General features: G+C 41.2%; 1 protein-coding gene across 1 annotated transcript; it reads right to left on the bottom strand.

The window, feature by feature from the left end:
* Nucleotides 1–5,751: 5,751 nt before the first annotated feature.
* Nucleotides 5,752–10,076, bottom strand: LOC116573603 (zinc finger protein 25-like). Its single transcript, XM_032313767.1, is given in 6 exon segments — nucleotides 5,752–7,368; nucleotides 7,371–7,501; nucleotides 7,960–8,023; nucleotides 9,862–9,904; nucleotides 9,906–9,958; nucleotides 10,067–10,076. Coding segments are annotated over 6 exon segments (1,218 nt in total). The 3' UTR covers nucleotides 5,752–6,451.
* Nucleotides 10,077–19,272: the final 9,196 nt, after the last annotated feature.

Below are 19,272 nucleotides of genomic sequence, written 5' to 3'. Positions count from 1 at the left end.
AGTATTTTATTTTTAAAATGACCAGGCTTCCAGTACCTTGAAAAGGTTATCTGTAGCACAAAACCTTGCACCTCTCCTGGCCCTAGTGCTTCTCTGGGAATTGGACTCGTGACATTGAGGGCACATGTCCTGGAGGTTTCCAGAAATGGCAGTTCTTTAGTTTTATGGTATGAACATTTTGCCGCTAGAAGAGGTAGGGGTATGGTCCAAGATACTGGAATCACCCACCACCTCTGCTCTCAGTCTCTTCAGGGGAAGATTTGGTCAATCTTAAAGCTCCCTTAAGGGGGATTCGGGGATGAAATGGATTGGCAGGCACCATGGGGAAAGTTGAGGCCAGTCTTGTCACAGACATGTGAGATGGGATGGTCACAGTCTTGCAAGGACTCCCCCCAGGGTGTGACAAGAGTTTGAGGGGAAAGACAATTTCAAGCCAAGGGAATGATGAGATGAGATAGTGTGAGATGTTGCTCATGCTGTTGGAGCCTCTGAACGGTTATCTGTAATTAGGGAGTCCATATTCCATCAAAACGCTAATTAAGAGATATCCTTTACACAAATTTACTCATACAATAGAGCAATGCTAAAATGCAGGATTTATTTATGAGGATAAATGGGAAATCATGGCTACAATGAGAACAGTGAATCTTATCTATTCTGTTTTTGTAGGTAAACTTAGTATTTTGGCAGCTAACAGAAGCCAGTCTGGGAAGTCTCCCTTTAAGTAGCCTACCCACGACATCCAAGAATATATTAATTTTTATGGATTCTCTGAAAAAAAAGTGAGAGTTAAACGGTTAAGTATTACTCAGAGGCTGTCTCTGCATAATGTCAGTGTTCTTCTCTTAGCTTCTCCACATTAGTTAGATCTGTATTATTTTCCTCATTAGAATTTCTCAGTTTCCCTCATTTGGTCAAAACGTTTTTGACCATTGAAGCCTTTAGTCTCTTCAGTGCAGAATCACCATTTATTGTTGGCTGATCATACCGGTGGCGCGGCAACAGTTAAACATCTGGGGATCGGACATGGATAAAGATTCTTTCTGTGCAGTGGTCAACATAAGTGTTATTTCCTGGTATTACTCCAATGAATGGATGTATTAGCCTGTGGGGCCTTTACAACGTAAGCTGTTTTGTCCATTTGTTCCAAAGGTAGAAATAAATAGATCAAATATTCTGGTAATTTGTATCGGTGGTTTTATTCTTGTAGCATTTATTATTAAGTGTATAAATACAGGAGATGATCGTTTTCAATATGATTTTAAGACTGACATTGATTGGTACCTCTTTTAACATAAACTCGTTAGAGAACATGTAGAGGTATTTCTGGTGACTTCACTTTTGGAAATGCAGTTCTTACCTTTCAGGCATACATTTTACATGACATTAGATATTTGATAATCCCAGTTTATGAGGGGAAAATTCAAGTTGTTCCTCAGATCATTTAGTAACAATTTCATGAGAGTTTATAAGGATTTTAGAAGTATAGATCACATTATCATTATCATGAGGAATAGTCTCTTACCTGAAAGCATCATGTATCGTCATGTTTTTCCTGTATTTTATGTTGGGCAACTTTAAAAAGCTTGCTGGCCAGGGACAGTCTGCCTCTCTTAGAGATGGCCCAGGGCTGGTCCTGGGGTACATCTTTCAAATGCAAACCAACTAGTCCCAGCCCCAACCTCCTCCTCTTAACTCTCTCAGGGCAGCCCAGTACTTGGCTCTGACCTGTATCAACCAGACAACCCAAAATACCCCTTTGGCCCAGAGCTATAATGCACCACGAGGGAGGGCCCCAAGCCATGTCTGAACTTCAGAGATAAAGCAAGATCTGGTCACCTGTTGAATCTCTTAAATAGAACCCTTACAGTAAAAAACTGTCTGGACAATTTCCGTCATTGGAGTTTAGTCTTTTTAATTTCCAGCATACAGCTGTAGTTGAGCTGGGATTGCTTCTCTGTCATGGGGGTAGATTGTTGTATGTGGGTAAATCCTTTTTAGACATCAGATTAAACAGTGGTCATTGTAGTGTTATTAATGTGGCAAAACTTCTCAGGGCTTCACATGCTGCATAGTTTTTTGAGATAGAAGAGATTAGTCAGTATCTACAACAAGCTTGATTTATGGCTCTCTTTCTGTTTCAGCTATCTATTACTGCGTAACAGAAACACCCAAAACTTCCTGGCTTAAAATGATTGTTTCTTGTAGGCAGAGTGAGTGGATTCTCTGCTTCCCTTTGGCATTAGCTAAAAAGTCTTGTTTGGCCCCCTAAATTCAGCCAGTGATGGAATACACCAGAAGGTCTAAGGAAACTTTGCTCACGTGTCTGGAATTAAATGGGGCTTTCTCCTCGTGGCTTGAGTTTCCTCCCAGCTTTGTAATTTCAGACTAGTTGAACTTCCTGCGTGATGATTAGCTTCAAGAAGGAAAGTGGAAACTGCCATACTTCCTAAAGGTCGGGGACTTCTGCCATATGCTACTGAGTCAAAGCAAGTCACGAGGCCAGCGAAGATAGAAGAGGATGAGGAAAAAAAAAAGAGAAAGAAAGCAATATAGCTTTTTAGAATGGAATAAGAGAAGGAATTGATATTGTCTGATATTGTCTTTCTTAGACCACCATACTAACCGAAGATGGGCTATACTTCTAAATCAGCACAGGAACGTAAGAAGTGATAGAAGACTTGGGAGATGGATTCAGGGATTGGTGGGCTTTCAAAAACAGGAATGTTGAAGGACTGACTGGCTGGCTTTCAGTTGTAAAAGTTTGGTCACTGGAGTGAGGATGTAGCTGACTTTCTGACTGTACAGAACACAGTCATAGTGAATGCTATTGCCGATTGCCCTTCAGAATTGTGGAGCTTTTGGGCTGGCTGGCCCTCGTAAGCACGTGTGCTGATGAAAAACCCATCAGTTGATCTGGTGATCCGTTGTCCCTGATCCACTGACTCTTGTGGTTACTAATTCATGGATTAAAACTGTGGCCAAGAGGCAGGCAGTCTCTCTCCACCCTTCTAGACTTTGAAGGCCAGGAATATTTTATTCTCATCAGAGTATCTTTAAAGTCTTTTCATTAGTACAGATTTTATTTTTTTTAATTATTTTTATTAACATAATGTATTATTTGCCCCAGGGGTACAGGTCAATACAGACTTTATTCTTAATGACAGGTTTGACAGAGTTATTAGATTTTCCTCAAAAAGCAGTGATTTTTTAATTAACATATAATGTATTATTTGTTTCAGGAAAAAAAGCAATACTTCTTCATTTTTGATTGAAAACCCAGGGGAAATTAGGAAACATATTTGCTCTCACAGCAGGTTGAAATAAAGAACTTCTCCAAAGGCATAGCTATAAGCAAGATGGCATGCTCATGTCAGTATTGGGTAGAGTATTGGTAACAGTATTTACTCTACTCTCTTTGAGTATTCAGAAGTTACATAGACGACAAAGCAATTACTGAGTATCACAAGCAGGTGTTCATTAGTGGTCAACAGCAGACAAATCAAGCCATGTTGACAAAGTTGAACTTCAAGAAAGTCCTCATTTGGAAGGGGCAGAAAAGTGGCAGGATTCAGATCCGAGTGGCATTTAGCAATCAGGTAGTTTAGGCAATAAAATAATGCTGCTCATACTCTAGTAATACTCGTAATGTAGGTTACTAGTAATGGAGCTGGTGGAGTTGGGTACTATAAGGTTTTTGTTACTAGATTATGCTAGTTAAGTATGACAAAGATGCTCATGGGATAGTGAGGAAATTATAAAATGATATAGGGAACACTGGCCGTTGACTTGGAAGAAAATAAGGGAGTGTTTTTTAAGTAAGGACCAATTAACAATTTGATTTAATTTAGACAATGTTTATTTTATACACGTACCGCTACATTCCATCAGAAAATGTTTCAATTTTATAAGAGTTCAACAAATAAAACACACTTATTTGAAAAAATTCAAATGCTTAGGCGTTTAAAATATAAATACAACGTACAAAATAAATACACTGCACAAAACCACCCATCCACAAATTGCTGTCTGCATCATTTCTGAAACATAACATACAGAAAAGTACATCATATACATTGATTGTGGTGTTTTCAGCTCTAAGTAACAGAAAAACTTAATTTTGTAAAGTGCCAGACAGTAGCTTGGTAGGCTCTGTGAGCCATATGGTCTCTGTCAGAACTACTCAACTCTTCTCTTGTAGTGCTGAAGGCAGCCTCAGGCAAAAGAGACAAATGAGGGGGCACCTGGGTGGCTCAGTGGGTTAAGTCACTGCCTTCGGCTCCGGTCGTGATCTCAGGGTCCTGGGATCGAGTCCCGCATCAGGCTCTCTTCTCAGCAGGGAGCCTGCTTCCTCCCCTTTCTCTCTCTGCCTGCCTCTCTCTCTCTCTCTGCCTGCCTCTGTGCCTACTTGTGATCTCTCTCTGTCAAATAAATAAATACAATCTTTGAAAAAAAAAGAGAGACAAATGACATTTATTAGTGTTCTAATAGTGTTCTAAACTTTATTTATGGACACTGAAATTTGAATATAATTTCACATGTCACAAAATATTCTTTATTTGCTTCCACCACTTAGAAATGCAAAACCACTCTTGGCTTGTAGGCTACAGAAACAGGCTTTGGGTCCCATCTGAATATCTGAATCACTCGTGGGAAAAGGCACAACCAAGCCAAACCAAGGCACTACAGCAATAAAGTGAGTGGTGAATGCTGGTAGCAAACTTTTTTTTCTCCAACATTATTGAAGAAATACAAATTATAATGATAATAGTATCTAACATGTGCTTTTCTTGTGTCTCAGACACTATTCTAAGTGCTCTAAAAATATTAACTCATTTATACCTCAAAGCAATCCTATCATTATCACTTCTCTTTTATAGAAAAGGAAACAGGCACAGAGAGGTTAAGTGGCATGCCCCATGCTGGAATTTGAGCTGTGGCCAAAAGAGTTTGGAGTTCCCACTCTTAACCACTACAATGTTGCTTCTACTCTGAAGAAAAAGGCAGTGAAGAACATTCTTAAAACATACAAAATTCTAATGCAGATAGCTCTGCACCCCGCTAAAATATCAACAGTAAGATAGATACTACTACTTTACATAGCATTGTTTTTAGCTGTTTTTAAAAATAATTTGTCTTTTCTTATGAATAAATGTGCCCCTAATGTAAAATTCACTGACCTTTCTTAACAATTGGTTCAGTAACGTCTATATTCATTAAAAAATACAAAAAAATAGGAGAAAAAGAAACGTTACAATTTTAAAAGAATATTACACTTAAAATACACATTAGAGTAACAGCAGGAGTCACTGCCCAGACATAATGTGAAGTATGTTCACATTCGTGAAAACTACTGAACCAAAGCTACATATTTCCTTATGTACAAATATGGATGGATCCACGTGCACATAAACATCCACAGCCTGTCTTGCAGTGCGCTGACTCACATTAGTTCTACATACTAAAGGATTCTTCACATGTGTGCAAGGATGTCACCTGGTTTTTTCAATGTGTTTGTCCTTTTTAAAAAGCTTAAAATGGGGACGTCTGGGTGGCTCAGTGGCTCAGTGTTTTTCCTACACTCCTGACACTCTGCCTTCGGCTCAGGTCATGGTCCCAGGGTCCTGGGATCGAGCCATACATGCGGCTCTCTGCTCAGTGGGGAACCTGCTTCCTCCTCTCTGTCTGCCTCTCCGCCTACTTGTGATCTCTGTCTGGTAAATAAATAAAATCTTTAAAAAAAAAAAAAGCTTAAAATGTCTGGACATTGGTAGGTTTCTTTAAAAAAAAAATAAAAACAAAGAAAACTCAAAAAGCAAAGAAAACCCCTCAGAATCTAATTGCTGCAACATGACTTCTGGCGTATCTGTTAACCCCACTCAGTACAGATTCTCCTTGAATTTTTGTCAAGAAACTTGCACATATTTGGAATGCTTGCAACGGTTCTAGCCTGGCATTGTGGATCTGCAGTTCACGGAAGCAGCACTTCTCCATAGAGGCGGTCTATGCAGTTACACCTCTGAGTGCTCCAAGTGCACCTGGTGTCAGCGGTTTCGGAATGCTCAGGAAGGGGACTGATAGGAGCGTCTCAGGTGAGCTTTGGCATCTACCGATGGCTGCCCTGTCAGAAAACTTCCTGATACTCATTTGTTTTTATAGGATTTCTCTCATGTGATTTCTGTGTTGTGCAATCTAGTAGGACTTCTGAACGAATGGTCTCCCTCAGATTTTATAATTTGTCGGTTGTCTGGTACTTAGTTAAGTCTGACATGCTGTCAAAATCTCTCCCTTATACATTTAAAGAATTTCTGTGTCTTTTGTTTTCTGTCAAGGCATACTGTGACCAAAATTTTCTGAGATAGATGATATTCCTAAGTTTTTTGTCTTGTGTGAATTATCCAATTATTCTAAAGGATGAATTCCCAAAGAAGTTCCCAATACATAGTATTTTTCAGCTGTTTCCTTCTGTGTGTGTCTTCTGATGTGCGGTAAGTTTTGATTTCTGAATAAAAGTTTTCCTACACTCCTGACACTCATAGGGTTTCTCCCCTGTGTGTTTTCTCTCATGGATGATAAAATGTGACTTCTGAGAGAAGGATTTCCCACATTCCTTACATTCATAGGGTTTCTCTCCTGTGTGCGTCCTTTGATATAATCTGAGGACTGAATTCACGGAGAAAGATTTACCACATTCATGACATTCGTAGGGCTTCTCCCCTGTGTGTTTTCTCTGATGTTTAGTGAGGTCTGGTTTATAGTAACAGTTTTTTCCACATTTATTACATTCAAAGGGTTTCTCCCCTGTGTGAGTTCGCTGATGTACTGTGAGGGCTGACTTCTGGTAGAAGCATTTCCCACATTCCTTACATCCATAGGGTTTCTCTCCTGTGTGAGTTCTCTGATGAGTTTTGAGGTGTGGATTTCTAGAAAAGAATTTCCCACATTCCTTACATTTGTAAGGTTTCTCCCCCGTATGTGTTCTCTGATGTACTGTGAGGTGTGATTTCTGGGAAAAGGATTTCCTACATTCCTTACATTCATACGGTTTCCCCTCTGTGTGTGTTTTCTGATGTACCATGAGGTATGCCTTAACATAGAAGAACTTCCCACATTCATTACACTCCAAGGGTTTCTCTCCTGTGTGTGTTTTCTGATGTTCTACAAGGTGTGGCTTCTGGCAGAAGGACTTCTCACACTGATTACATTCGTAGGGTTTCTCCCCTGCATGAGTCCTCAAGTGTCTACTAAGAGATGACAGGTGATAGAAAGTTTTTTTACACTCTTTACATTCATAGGTTTCCTCTCTGGTGGGAGTTTTCTGTTGTACTGTGCGGCCTCCATTTCTAGAGCCAGATTCCCCGCATTCCCTGGTTTGTCCTTTGAATGAATATGCTGATGTATTACGAGGATAGACTTCTGGCAGAAGGACTTTCCACAGTCGTTGCATTTATGGATTTTCTCTCTGGCTGGAGTTTGCTGGTGTTTTGTGAGTTCTCCATTCCTGGGGAGAAATTTCCAAATTCAGTAATGTCTAAGGCACACTCGCTGAGAACCCAATTTCTAGAGACTTTTCCTGTCTATAGATACAGAATCTATAGAGAAGATTCACAGTTTCTCCACTATGAATGTTCTCTGACACCCACTGTGGTTTACCATTTGGTAGAAGGAACCTTCCCTTGCATTGTATGCACAGAGTCTCTCAAATGCCTGAGACCTATCTACAATGCCTCCCTTACTGTGTACCTCAGAAGAATTAAAAAGCAACTTCAAAGCTGGAATATCTTGGTCCTACATAAGATCTCCATTATGGAAGAGAACTTTCTCATTTGGGCTATATGCTTCGGAATGCACTCCAGTGTTAGTTTTCTCACATTTAGTGTGAATTAGTGTGGTCCCACTTCTAGTACTCGCGTTCTTATTACAAGGCTTCTAATCTTAAAATCAAAATCTTGGACTTGCCTTGAACTTTCAGCTCGGATTTCCTGGCATTTTGCTCCTCTGTCATGAATTTTCCAGAGATCTTCTATAAAGAAATCCAAAATTTAGTACTATATAAATCTCAATGTTATTAGTATGGTTGTAGCGTTAATTTTTAGGCTCCAGGCCAATCTCCCCAAATAAAGGAACTCTCAAATGCAAATTTCTTCTAACCCACTGGTTTAGTAAAAACACATAAACATTAAAAACTATGGTACCAGACCCAGGAAGAAACGTAGTTATAAACCTAAGTACTTCTAGCACTTTACCAAAAAAATGACTTTAAAAACTTGGGAGGAAAAAGTTAAGGGGTTGGGGAGAATAGGGAGCAGAGAAGAACAGATCTTTAGAGTGCTGCTGAAGACGACTTTGGGACTCAGAATGCTGTAAGCCCATGACAGACAAGAAAGAGGAAGTCGGATGAAAAGAAAAATTAGTAGACAGCTATGTCTACTGGAATATCAGGGGAAAGATGAAACTGGATGGAAAGCTAACAGGTCTTTGTCGCTCAAAATTAATTTGCTTTGTTATTTTAGCAGACTGTAAACTTCTGCTTGCTTCCCTCTGTACCCGCACACAACAATCCGGATGCCGACGCTAACGGGATTTTCTGGGCACACCGGTTTCCCCGTGTGTGGAGGAACAGTTTCACACTTAGAGTTCTCGCTCTCAGGCTTGGTCTCCTGTTTTCATAGTTTAGTTCCCACCTCTCTGTTTCAATTTACTACATGATCTCTAAAGAATTACTCAACATCATTCTGGAACCCTTACTGACCTTCATATTTATTCATCTTTAAATGCTTGACAGAAACTGAAAGATTATGAGCAGAGGCTTGGGACTGGAATTTCGTAGCATTTGTGGGGAAGACAGAAGATGCTGCTTGATGAGAACCTGGACAAGGCTAACTGGGACACTCAGGAACCAAGATCCTGTGTGTCTCTGGTCTTAAGAAAGGGGGAACCCTTGCAGGAGTTACCGTGAAGGGCACAGAGAAGACAGTGCCTGCCTCTTACTAAAATTCACATTCAGTCTCTCAACAGATACCTAGTGAACAATTACTAGAAACCAGACATTGTTCCTGGTCCCGGCAACAGCTAAGTACACAAGTTAGGAGTATAAAAAAAGCATTTACAGAAGCAGAGTGAGATCATCTTAGTAGTCTTTTGGCTTGTTTTTAGCTTTTTAAATCTTTGTGTTACAATACTTCCGAGTAAGGTGTGGTAGATTTTAGAAGGGATAATAATTAATACTTTGTGTGAAAGACAAACCACATGTAAAAGGAGGCATCAGCTCTGAAATAATGTAGTTGAGGAAAGGCATAAAGGTTTATAATTTGATATTTCAGAGTTTAAAGAGAAAAAAGGAAGTTAATAAAACCGGTGTTGAAAATAACTGAGGCATCTCATTGTTAGTAAAGGGAGGGAAGGACATTTGGAGAAAAATTTATCATCAGATTTGAGATCACAGTGTTCTAGAATTCCAGTAACTGGGAATTCTAGAAGAAAGATAGAAATCTAAGATGGGGTTGGGCAGCAATTAGATTTCATATATAGGAAAGAGAAGTCTATTTTTAAAAGTGTGGCAAAGGAGGAATTTATGTGGAAAAACAAAAACTGGAGGTGTGATTTAAGGTACTTGCATATGCAGATCCAAGAATCCTTGGGAGAGAGGAGGAAGCAGGCTCACCTCTAAGCAGAGAGCCCCATGCAGGGCTCGATTCCAGGACCCTGGGATCATGACCTGAGCTGAAGGCAGAGGCTTTAACCCACTTAGCCACCCAGGCACCCCACTATAGGGCATTTTAAAAGATGCCTAAAAATATTTCGTAATGCAAAAGGCACCAATCACCTCACTAGCAACAGGCGCCACAGGTCCTCACTCACCCAGGTAATTCCGGTATGGAAATTCCACTTCCAATATCCACGGTTTCTTTTCCTTGTTTCAGTTTGAAGACTGCATTCGACTTATTCACATGGTAACCTATTAATGGGAAAGTGTGTAATACAGATTACTTGAAATTTAAGGGATTCTGAAGGATGAGGAAATGCAGCTTTAGCAGAACAATTGAAGGTCCCACTTAGGCTTGGCAGATGTTCATCTAGTTCTGAGTAGCAATGTTAACAGAGAAAAGCATATACTGAGCAATCCTTTATATTATTATCTCCTTAATAACAGGCAATAATTTTACTTAAGACAATTTTTTTTTAAGAGATAGAGCACAAGTGAACGGTGGTGGGGGAGAGGTGGGAAGGGCAGAGGGAGAGGGAGAATATTTTTTTTTTGTTTTAAGATTTTATTTATTTACCTGACAGGGAAACAGATCACAAGCAGGCAGAGAGGCAGGGAGAGAGAGAGGGAAGCGGGTCCCCTGCTGAGCAGAAAGACCAATGTGGGGCTCAATCCCAGGACTCTGAGATCATTTTGCGTAAGGTTTGAAAGTTGCAAAAATCCCTCCCATCTAGGTAGAAATCTTAATTGGTTTTATAAATCGTCCTTCATCTTCTAGAAAGCTGACTGTCTTACACAGTAAAAGGGTACCTGGAGTTTTCCAAATAAGTACTTTTCAGAGACTGATATTTAATTGTGCAAGGCTGAGGTTCAAATATGCTTGGAGAAGTATGTAGGAAAAATTTCAAGCTTGAAACTCCTTCTTGAATAATAAATATAAAAGTGTTACTGGATTATTAATGTGGATGTCAAAGATAAATTTACTGTTTGATATTTTAGCAATTTGCAATACTGATCTAAATTCTTTTTTTTTTAAACTCACCTAGGGATGCTCCCAAATTGGAACACACAAAGGTGGCTGTCAGATAAGGAATAAATACCAAATAGTAATTATTGCCAAGTTTCAATTCAGTAAAGCTCCAAAAGGACAGAATTCATATGAAGAATACAGGTGAGGTTTTTGGCTTTTACTTTCAGATGCCCCTTCCTTTTTTTTGGCCCCATGAAGCTTGATTCTCTCTCCAATGATAGGAAGGATTCCAGAACTATTGCACACTCAGGTTTAAGGAATACATTTCCCCTTCCCCAAATCCCTCCCTCTCTCCACCCCAGAGCAGCTATCAGGAAATGCCTGAGTGGTAACGCTTTCCTTTTTTTCTGTGAAGGGAAAGCCTTCCTGATCCTTTTTATCAGTAGGAATATCTGACAAGGCAGGGTCAGATAATTCCCATTTCTAAATCGGCTAAAATTAACAAGTCAGGAAATGACAGATGCTGGCGAGGATTCGGAGAAAGGGGAACCCTCCTACACTGTTGGTGGGAATGCAAGCTAGTGCAACCACTCTGGAAAACAGCATGGAGGTTCCTCAACAAGTTGAAAATAGAACTACCCTATGACCCAGCAATTGCACTTCTGGGTATATACCCTGAAGATACAAACGTAGTGATCCGAAGGGGCATGTGCACCGAAATGTTTATAGCAGCAATGTCTACAATAGCCAAACTATGGAAAGAACTTAGATGTCCATCACGGATGAATGGATAAAGAAGATGTGGTGGGGCACCTGGGTGGCTCTGCCTTCGGCTCAGGTCATGATCCCAACTTCCTGGAATCGAGCCCCGCATCGGACTCTCAGCTCAGTGGGGAGCCTGCTTCCTCCTCTCTCTCTCTGCCTGCCTCTCTGCCTACTTGTGATCTGTCTGTCAAATAAATAAATAAAAATCTTAAAAAAAAAGAAGATGTGGCATATATGTATACAATGGAATACTATGCAGCCATCAAAAGAAATGAAATCTTGCCATTTGTGATGACGTGGATGGAACTAGAGGGTATCATGCTTAGTGAAATAAGTCATTTGGAGAAAGACAACTATCATATGATCTCCCTGATATGAGGAAGTAGAGATGCAACGTGGGGGGCTAGTGGGGTAGGAGAAGAATAAATGAAACGAGATGGGATCAGGAGGGAGACAAACCATAAGTGACTCTTAATCTCACAAAATAAACTGAGTGTTGCTGGGGGGAGGGGGGTTGGGAGAAGGGGGGTGGGGTTATGGACATTGGGGAGGGTATGTGCTATGGCGAGTGCTGTGAAGTGTGTAAACCTGGTGACTCACAGACCTGTAGCCCTGGGGATAAAAATACATTATATGTTTATTAAAAAAAAAAAAAAAGATGGGGGCGCCTGGGTGGCTCAGTGAGTTGGGCCGCTGCCTTCGGCTCACGTGATGATCTCAGGGTCCTGGGATCAAGCCCCACATCGGGCTCTCTGCTCAGCGGGGAGCCTGCTTCCCCCTCTCTCTCTGCCTGCCTCTCTGCTGACTTGTGATCTCTATCAAATAAATAAATAAAATCTTTAAAAAAAAAGATGGCAAAAAAAAAAGTAAGGGAAAGAGTGCTAGTCAAGACTTCTCTTTCAGAATTTGAAGACCAAGAACAGAGGACTTTTGCTCCTATTCTTTCATTTCTGCCTCAAATATGGACATGATTCTCGGTGGTGCTGAGCAAGCCCACAACGATGAAGCAACAAGAATGGTATGGAAGCCAATGTGCTAAGAAATAGTACATGTAAAGATGAGGGGCGCCTGGGTAGCTCAGTCATTAAGTGTCTGCCTTTGGCTCAGCTCATGATCCCAGCGTCCTGGGAATGAGCCCTCCATCGGGCTCTCTGCTCAGTGGGAAGCCTGTTTCTCCCTCTCCTACTCCCCCTGCTTGTGTTCCCTCTCTTGCTGTGTCTCTGTCAAATAGATAAATATTTTTTTAAAAGTTTAAAGGTGAAAAAGGACATTTGCCCCTGATGCCAGCATTGAGCTGGTCATTAAAAATCCACACCTGCTTTCCTATAGACTTCATATTTGAGACAAGTAAGCACTCATTATCTAGCCCATCAACAGGGGATTCTATTACTACAGCTGAATACATTCACTGTGAATATAGCTATAAATCAACATCTCAGACTGGGCTATTTGACTTACAATGTTTGTGTTGGCTACTTAGATGATGCTGAAAACACCCAAGTCCACAAACAAGAAAGCAGACCCACATGTGCACCCTTCTCCTACAGATCATTAATGAATAATATGAACAATATGAATAATATGGGGATATTTAAAACATTTTTCCATAGGAGTCTCTGTTGTAGACTTCACCGAACATTTTAAAATTTCAGTGTAAAAATCTCCCCATTGTAACCTTAAGATTCTTAAACTATTTCCTTAAATAGAAGCCTCCATGTGTGTAGGTTTAATGAGTCTTTACTTTGTGCTAGGCTCTGTGCTGAGTATGGAGAATCAGAAATGACAAGACAGTAGGCCGCCTGATGAAACCCAGGCTAACCGGGGATATGAAAATGGAAAGAGTTACATATTAAAATGTTGGGGGCAACTTTTGCCTGTAGGAGACAGGAAAGATGCGAGAGAGGAGAAAAGAAAGGGACGTCTAGCTGGGGCGGTGACGGATAGGAAGAAGAGCACTCACCTGTCTTGCACTAAAAACTGCCCTCCCCTGCCCCCTGAGCAGGAAAGGGGGAGCAGGACAAGTCAAGAAGGAGCCGACTAGAGAGAAAAGGAAGCATCATGTGTGCAGAGAAGGAGTCACAAAAAAACGGCCCAGTGTGCTGTGGGGAGTAAGGGGGCTTGCAGAGCAGGCAGGATGATTTGAGAGGAGACCAGAGCAGGTGCCAGGGCAGATCATGGTAAATTGCTTACAGTTTATCCTATAGACAATGCAAAACAACAGGAGGTCTTTTACCAGTGGAGAGAGAGGCTCAGATTTCAGATAACTCATCATTTCAGTATTTTTCTGTAATGTAAATATAATACATAGCCAGGTGGATGTTTAAACAATACAGAAGTATATGAAAATGGAGGATTTCCTTGCCTTCCTATCTATCCTCTCTCAGAAGAGCTCCTAGTACTATTTGGTGTATATTCTTCTGGACTTTTTCTTTTTTGTGCATACTGTACCATCTATTTTATCTATTTATTCCTTCCCTTGCCATCTGTCTCTGTCTCCCTGTATCTGTTTGTATATGTGTATATATATATCTCTATATAAATATAGAGAGATATGGATATAGGTATATAGATAAATATACAAAGATAAATATAGACATTTATCTTTTTAACAAAGATAGAAACACCAGGAAAGATAAAATGACAAACACAGGATATATTAGTAGCATACTATTTTGCCCAAGAGTATATTATTGATATCCTTCCTTGCCAGCACATGCAGATTTATCTCATCAATTTCTTTTTAAAGATTTTATTTATTTATTTGAGAGAGACAGAGAGAGTGTGAGAGAGAGCATGAGATGGGAGAAGGTCAGAGGGAGAAGGGGAGAAGGTCAGAGGGAGAAGCAGACTCCCCATGGAGCTGTGAGCCTGATGTGGGACTCAATCCCAGGACTCAAGGATCATGACATGAGCCAAAGGAAGTTGCTTAACCAACTGGGCCACCCAGGTGCCCCTATCTTATTATCCTTAATATACATACTGTAATCTATGCCAGGGATTGGCAACCTTCAGGCCTAGGGGCCAAATCAGCATGTCTGTTTTTGCAAATAAAGTTTTATTGGAACACAGTCATTCATGCTCATTATTTTATGGATCATCTCTTTGGCCACTTTTTTGTTTTTTTCATTAAGATTTGATTTACTTATTTGTTTTAGAGAGAAAGAGAGAGAGAGAGAGGGAGAGAGAGAGAATGCATGAGTCCACACAAGGGAGGGGCAGAGTGAGAGAGAGAATCCTAAGCAGACTCCATGCCAATCACAGAGCCCGATGTGGGGCTAGATCCCACCATCCCAAGATCAGGACCTGAGTTGAAACCAAGATTCAGAGGCTTAACCAACTGAGCTACCCAAAGGCGCCCATAATTGTGGCTGCTTTCCTGATGTAAGAGCAGAGTCAAGTAATCATGGCAGAGATCATATAGCATGAAACCCCTAAAATATGACTATTTAGCTCTTTACAGAAAAAGTTCTCTGATTTCTGGTATATTAGGTAGGCATTAGAAAAAATGTCATTTTTTCCATATGATAGACACTTAAGTCACCCAATTGTTTTGTCACAAATAAAATGGGAACAAATGTTTGGATACATACATCCATACCCTTATGTGTGAGGAGAATCTTCTAGAAGTGGATTGGCTGTATGAACAGATTATCGTTAAGGTTTGTTTCATTTTGTTTTTGGGAAAGAATCCTGGTAGCAGTGTGTAGGGGAGTCTGAGTAAGGAATCTTAGGACAAATGGATCAATTAGGAGGCTGTTCTTATCATCCAGGCCAGAGATGAGGAAAGCCCGAAGGTGAGAATGGGCAGAAGTGTTAGAACTGAAGCAAGAAATACCAAGAAGGCCACACTGGATAAAGTCAAGGTCGAAGGGGTGTTGTAAGTGCTTCTGGGTTTAAAATGCTCCTGAAATCACAGGGTGCGTAACTCACCCCCCAGAAGAAGAATAAACAACAACAGAAATGTGAAGTTAAGGCAACATATTTTCCTGAACATCACTTTTATGACACAGCCATGTGAAACTCACACATGCACTTTCATTTTGTGACAAGCAAGATCGTGAACTAAGATTTGTGATTCTTTGTATTACCAAAGTCAGCGATTTAAACCCAACAGTTCCTTGTGTGGCCATCTAAAGCCTGCTGTCTTTCCACCTTCCTGCCCATTGTGAGCCTGCCCTCAGGTCCCCTAGGCAGCCATCTTCATTACAATGCTTTCCCTCATGCACAGAAAGGTGGGTAACACACTCCTGAGGCTAACATCCCTGAGTCCCTCAAATTGAGATTACTGAGATGTTTATTCAGGTGCCTTTTTCTGCATCACATTTTCATAGGGAATCACGTGTTTCCTGTGTATATCCTCATACCACAAGTTAAACATATTTTCGTACTTTGTTAAAATTATTTCTTTCACTTGATGGCCATTTTTCACAAAGAATTAAATTTCCTATGTCATAGGCATTACTGATTACACTCAGATCACCAGAGGACTACAAAGTCATATGGATACAGAGAGACACTGGTACTGTCTAGGTTTACCCACGGCCTTTGGAACCATTCGGATCTAGGTGCCACAAACTTTCATTGAATCTGAGAGGAACCACATGTGGCCAAAATAAAAATTACTAAATCCGAAAATGCCATGGGGGTCAGCTGTACCCTCCAAGCATGTTCAACATGTTTTAATACAGAGCTTTTGTGCCTATTGATGAGGGAGCAGGAGGCTGGCTGAGGACAAAGTAAAAGCTGGCACCTTGCACCCCCTCTTCACCTGCTCCCCTCCATATGTGTAGCATTCCTCAGGCACCCCTGATTGCCACAAAACGATAAATAGTTAACTTGCAGGGATCGCAATCCTGCAGAACAGGAATCTCCCTTGCTCTACAGATGTCCTAGAGACCTAAACAGGGAGGTTACCTTATCAATAGCACAAATTTCCAGAGGCAAATAACTCTCGGTTCCTGAAGCCCTAATGTCTCCCTCCCACCATAAACTGGAGGAGGCTGAGACAGAAGGGAATGTAAATGATAGCCAGATCATAATACCCCACCAAGAATCTCCCAACTATCTTGACGTTAATGCCTGACCTAAAGACGACATTGATCAAGCCATAAGGGCAAGGACTCCCCCCCCCCGGCACCTTGTAGGCCCTCCCTAACATGTGAGAACTCTGTTGAAACCTCCCATCCCTTCACCACCTCCCCCCAACTGCAGGGTATATAACATGCCTACCCTCACAAGCCGAGGCAGCAGCTCTTCGTGCCCACGGGTCCTGTCCCCGTGCTTTAATAAACCACCATTTTGCACCAACGAAGTCTTAAGAATTCTTTCTTTAGTCATCGGCTCCGAACCTCCTCACACCACCGAACCTGACTTAGGTTCAAGAACTTCATCAACTATTAAACCAGAATGCTCTAAAATCCAAAAACCACTTTACTATTTTTTTAATTGTTTTTAATCAAAAAACACTTTAAAAATGAGTTGATACTGGGATGCCTAGGTGGCTCAGTCATTTAGCATCTGTCTTTGGCTCAGGTCATGATCCCAGGAACCTGGGATCGAGCCCTGCCTTGGGCTCCCTGCTCGGTGGGGAGCCTGCTTCTCCCTCTACCACTCGCCCTGCTTGTGTTCCCTCTTTCTCTGTGTCTCTCTGTCAAATAAATGAATAAAATCTTTAAAAAAATATGAGGTGATAGATACCACATTTGTGGTTTGTTTGCTGTTTATCATGGCAATTTTTAAGAGAAAAGGAGGTGCCATAAGAGACAGAATCTGATCAAAAGAAAGCTAAATGCCCAAAAGAACAGGTAAACTGAAAACAAATGATTCTAGATCCTGAGGAGGAAAAAGTGATGGAATGACGGAGTGATCTAGAAAGAGAAGAGCTACAGCAGCAAAGCTGACAGCAAAATTTCATGATTCCTCTTGGAACATCGGGTTTATACAACTGTTCTACATACTGAATAGGTCAGCAATCATACAACCAGACTTTCCATTTGAAAGCAAAGATCCTGTGGCTGTCTCTGTCTGGGAGAACCAGAGTTCTTAGCTCTGGCTGACAAAAGAGCGACATAGATGCATTTGCTTGAGACTTCTGAGATCAGATCCAGGGAACTAGGGGCTAGGACAAACAAAGCCCCCCCACCCTTTTTAAAAGATATTATTTATTTGTCAGAGATCACAAGCAGGCAGAGAGGCAGGCAGAGAGAGAGGAGGAAGCAGGCTCTCCACCGAGCAGAGAGCCCGATGCGGGGCTCGATCCCAAGGACCCGAAGGCAGAGGCTTTAACCCACTGAGCCACCCAGGTGCCCCAACAAAGCCCTTTCTAATGGCCACCCAAGGGTGCCACATGCAGGTGGTAATGCAGAGTGCCCTTTGCTACCGACGGCCCCAGATCTCCCCCTCTGGAATGATCCAAGGCCTCACCACTCCCCCCCACCATAAAATAGCTGAAATGAAGAAGAAATTCAGAACACTGATGTGTAAAATCATGCAGGACACGTTCTGGGGAGAAAAAAAAATCACTGATGTTCTGGCCTGGCCCCCATGGAGAAGTCGGGAAAGGCCAGAGTTCTAATGCAGGAAAATGTTCAATCTGGAAAATGTTCTGACCCTAAACAAGCAATTTCCACAAGATCTAAGGATTTCACTAAAGGAAGCATCAGATACAGGAAAAAAAAACAAGAATTCAATACTACTAACAAAAGTTTAGACAAACAGTTACCCCCTCTATTTCTCGCTGCATGTTTTTTTATTTTTATTTTATTTATTTATTTTTTAAGATTTTATTTATTTATTTGACAGACAGAGATCACAAGCAGGCAGAGAGGCAGGCGGAGAGAATGAGGAGGAAGCAGGCTTCTTGCTGGGCAGAGAGCCCGATGCGGGGCTCGATCCCAGGACCCTGAGATCATGACCTGAACCCAAGGCAGAGGCTTTAACCCACTAAGCCACCCAGTCGCCCCCGTTTTTTTATTTTTAAACCTACATTTAGAATTCATTTCATCCTGCCCTGCAGTGGATTTTTTACATGTATTTTCACCAGGCTGAGCTCTCCTTGAAGGCACAAGTCCCACTTTATTCATCCTTGTCTCCCCCTCATGCCCCTCCATCCTTTCCCAACTCCAGTAACCACGAGGCATCGTAACGGTCATATAATTTTACCCCCTTCTGACTGCTGCCAAGTCTTTGTTTCAGTATTTTCCAAAAAAGGCATTCCCTTGAAACAACCTGATGGAAAGCAATACTTTGAAAGTGAACGCTGATCCTGAGATATGCTTTATGAGAAAAAAATTTCTGCAGCCAAACAGATTTGACAGATGGGATATATGCTCTTCTCCTCTCAGTTCCCAATGTACATGAGCAAGTTCAAGGCTCCAAGAAGACCTGTAAGAAGATCAGTTCAGTCCTGCTTAGCCCCGTCTTCCCTGTTTTGCTAAGAGTACGTTTTTTGTTTTAATCATATCTATAGAAATACTCTGGAAATACTGCACTCTAGAACTTTGCTACTTGTGGTGAGTGTGCTAAGTGTGGTCCCCATGGTCACCAGCACGGACATCACCACGGAGCCTGTCAGAAACACCCCCAGTGATTCACACACATTAGTGTTTGTAAACACTACGGAACACACCTAAGGAAGCTCTGGTGTCCTGGAAAGGGCGTTAGCCTGGGAACCAGATAGATCCATCTGATTCCATCAATTACAAATCACATGCTCTCCTGCAAAAAAATACACATCTTGTGTGGTCATGGCAAACGTAATACATAAATCACCAAGCCCATGATAATCAATAAATAATAGGAATTAATAGTATTCCTGCTCAACAAATGTCAA

The sequence above is a fragment of the Mustela erminea genome, chromosome 14 (assembly GCF_009829155.1).
Source record: "Mustela erminea isolate mMusErm1 chromosome 14, mMusErm1.Pri, whole genome shotgun sequence".
Classification (NCBI taxonomy): Eukaryota; Metazoa; Chordata; class Mammalia; order Carnivora; family Mustelidae; genus Mustela; species Mustela erminea.
Note: the sequence above shows the minus strand (reverse complement) of the source record. Positions and strands in the feature narration are given on the sequence as shown.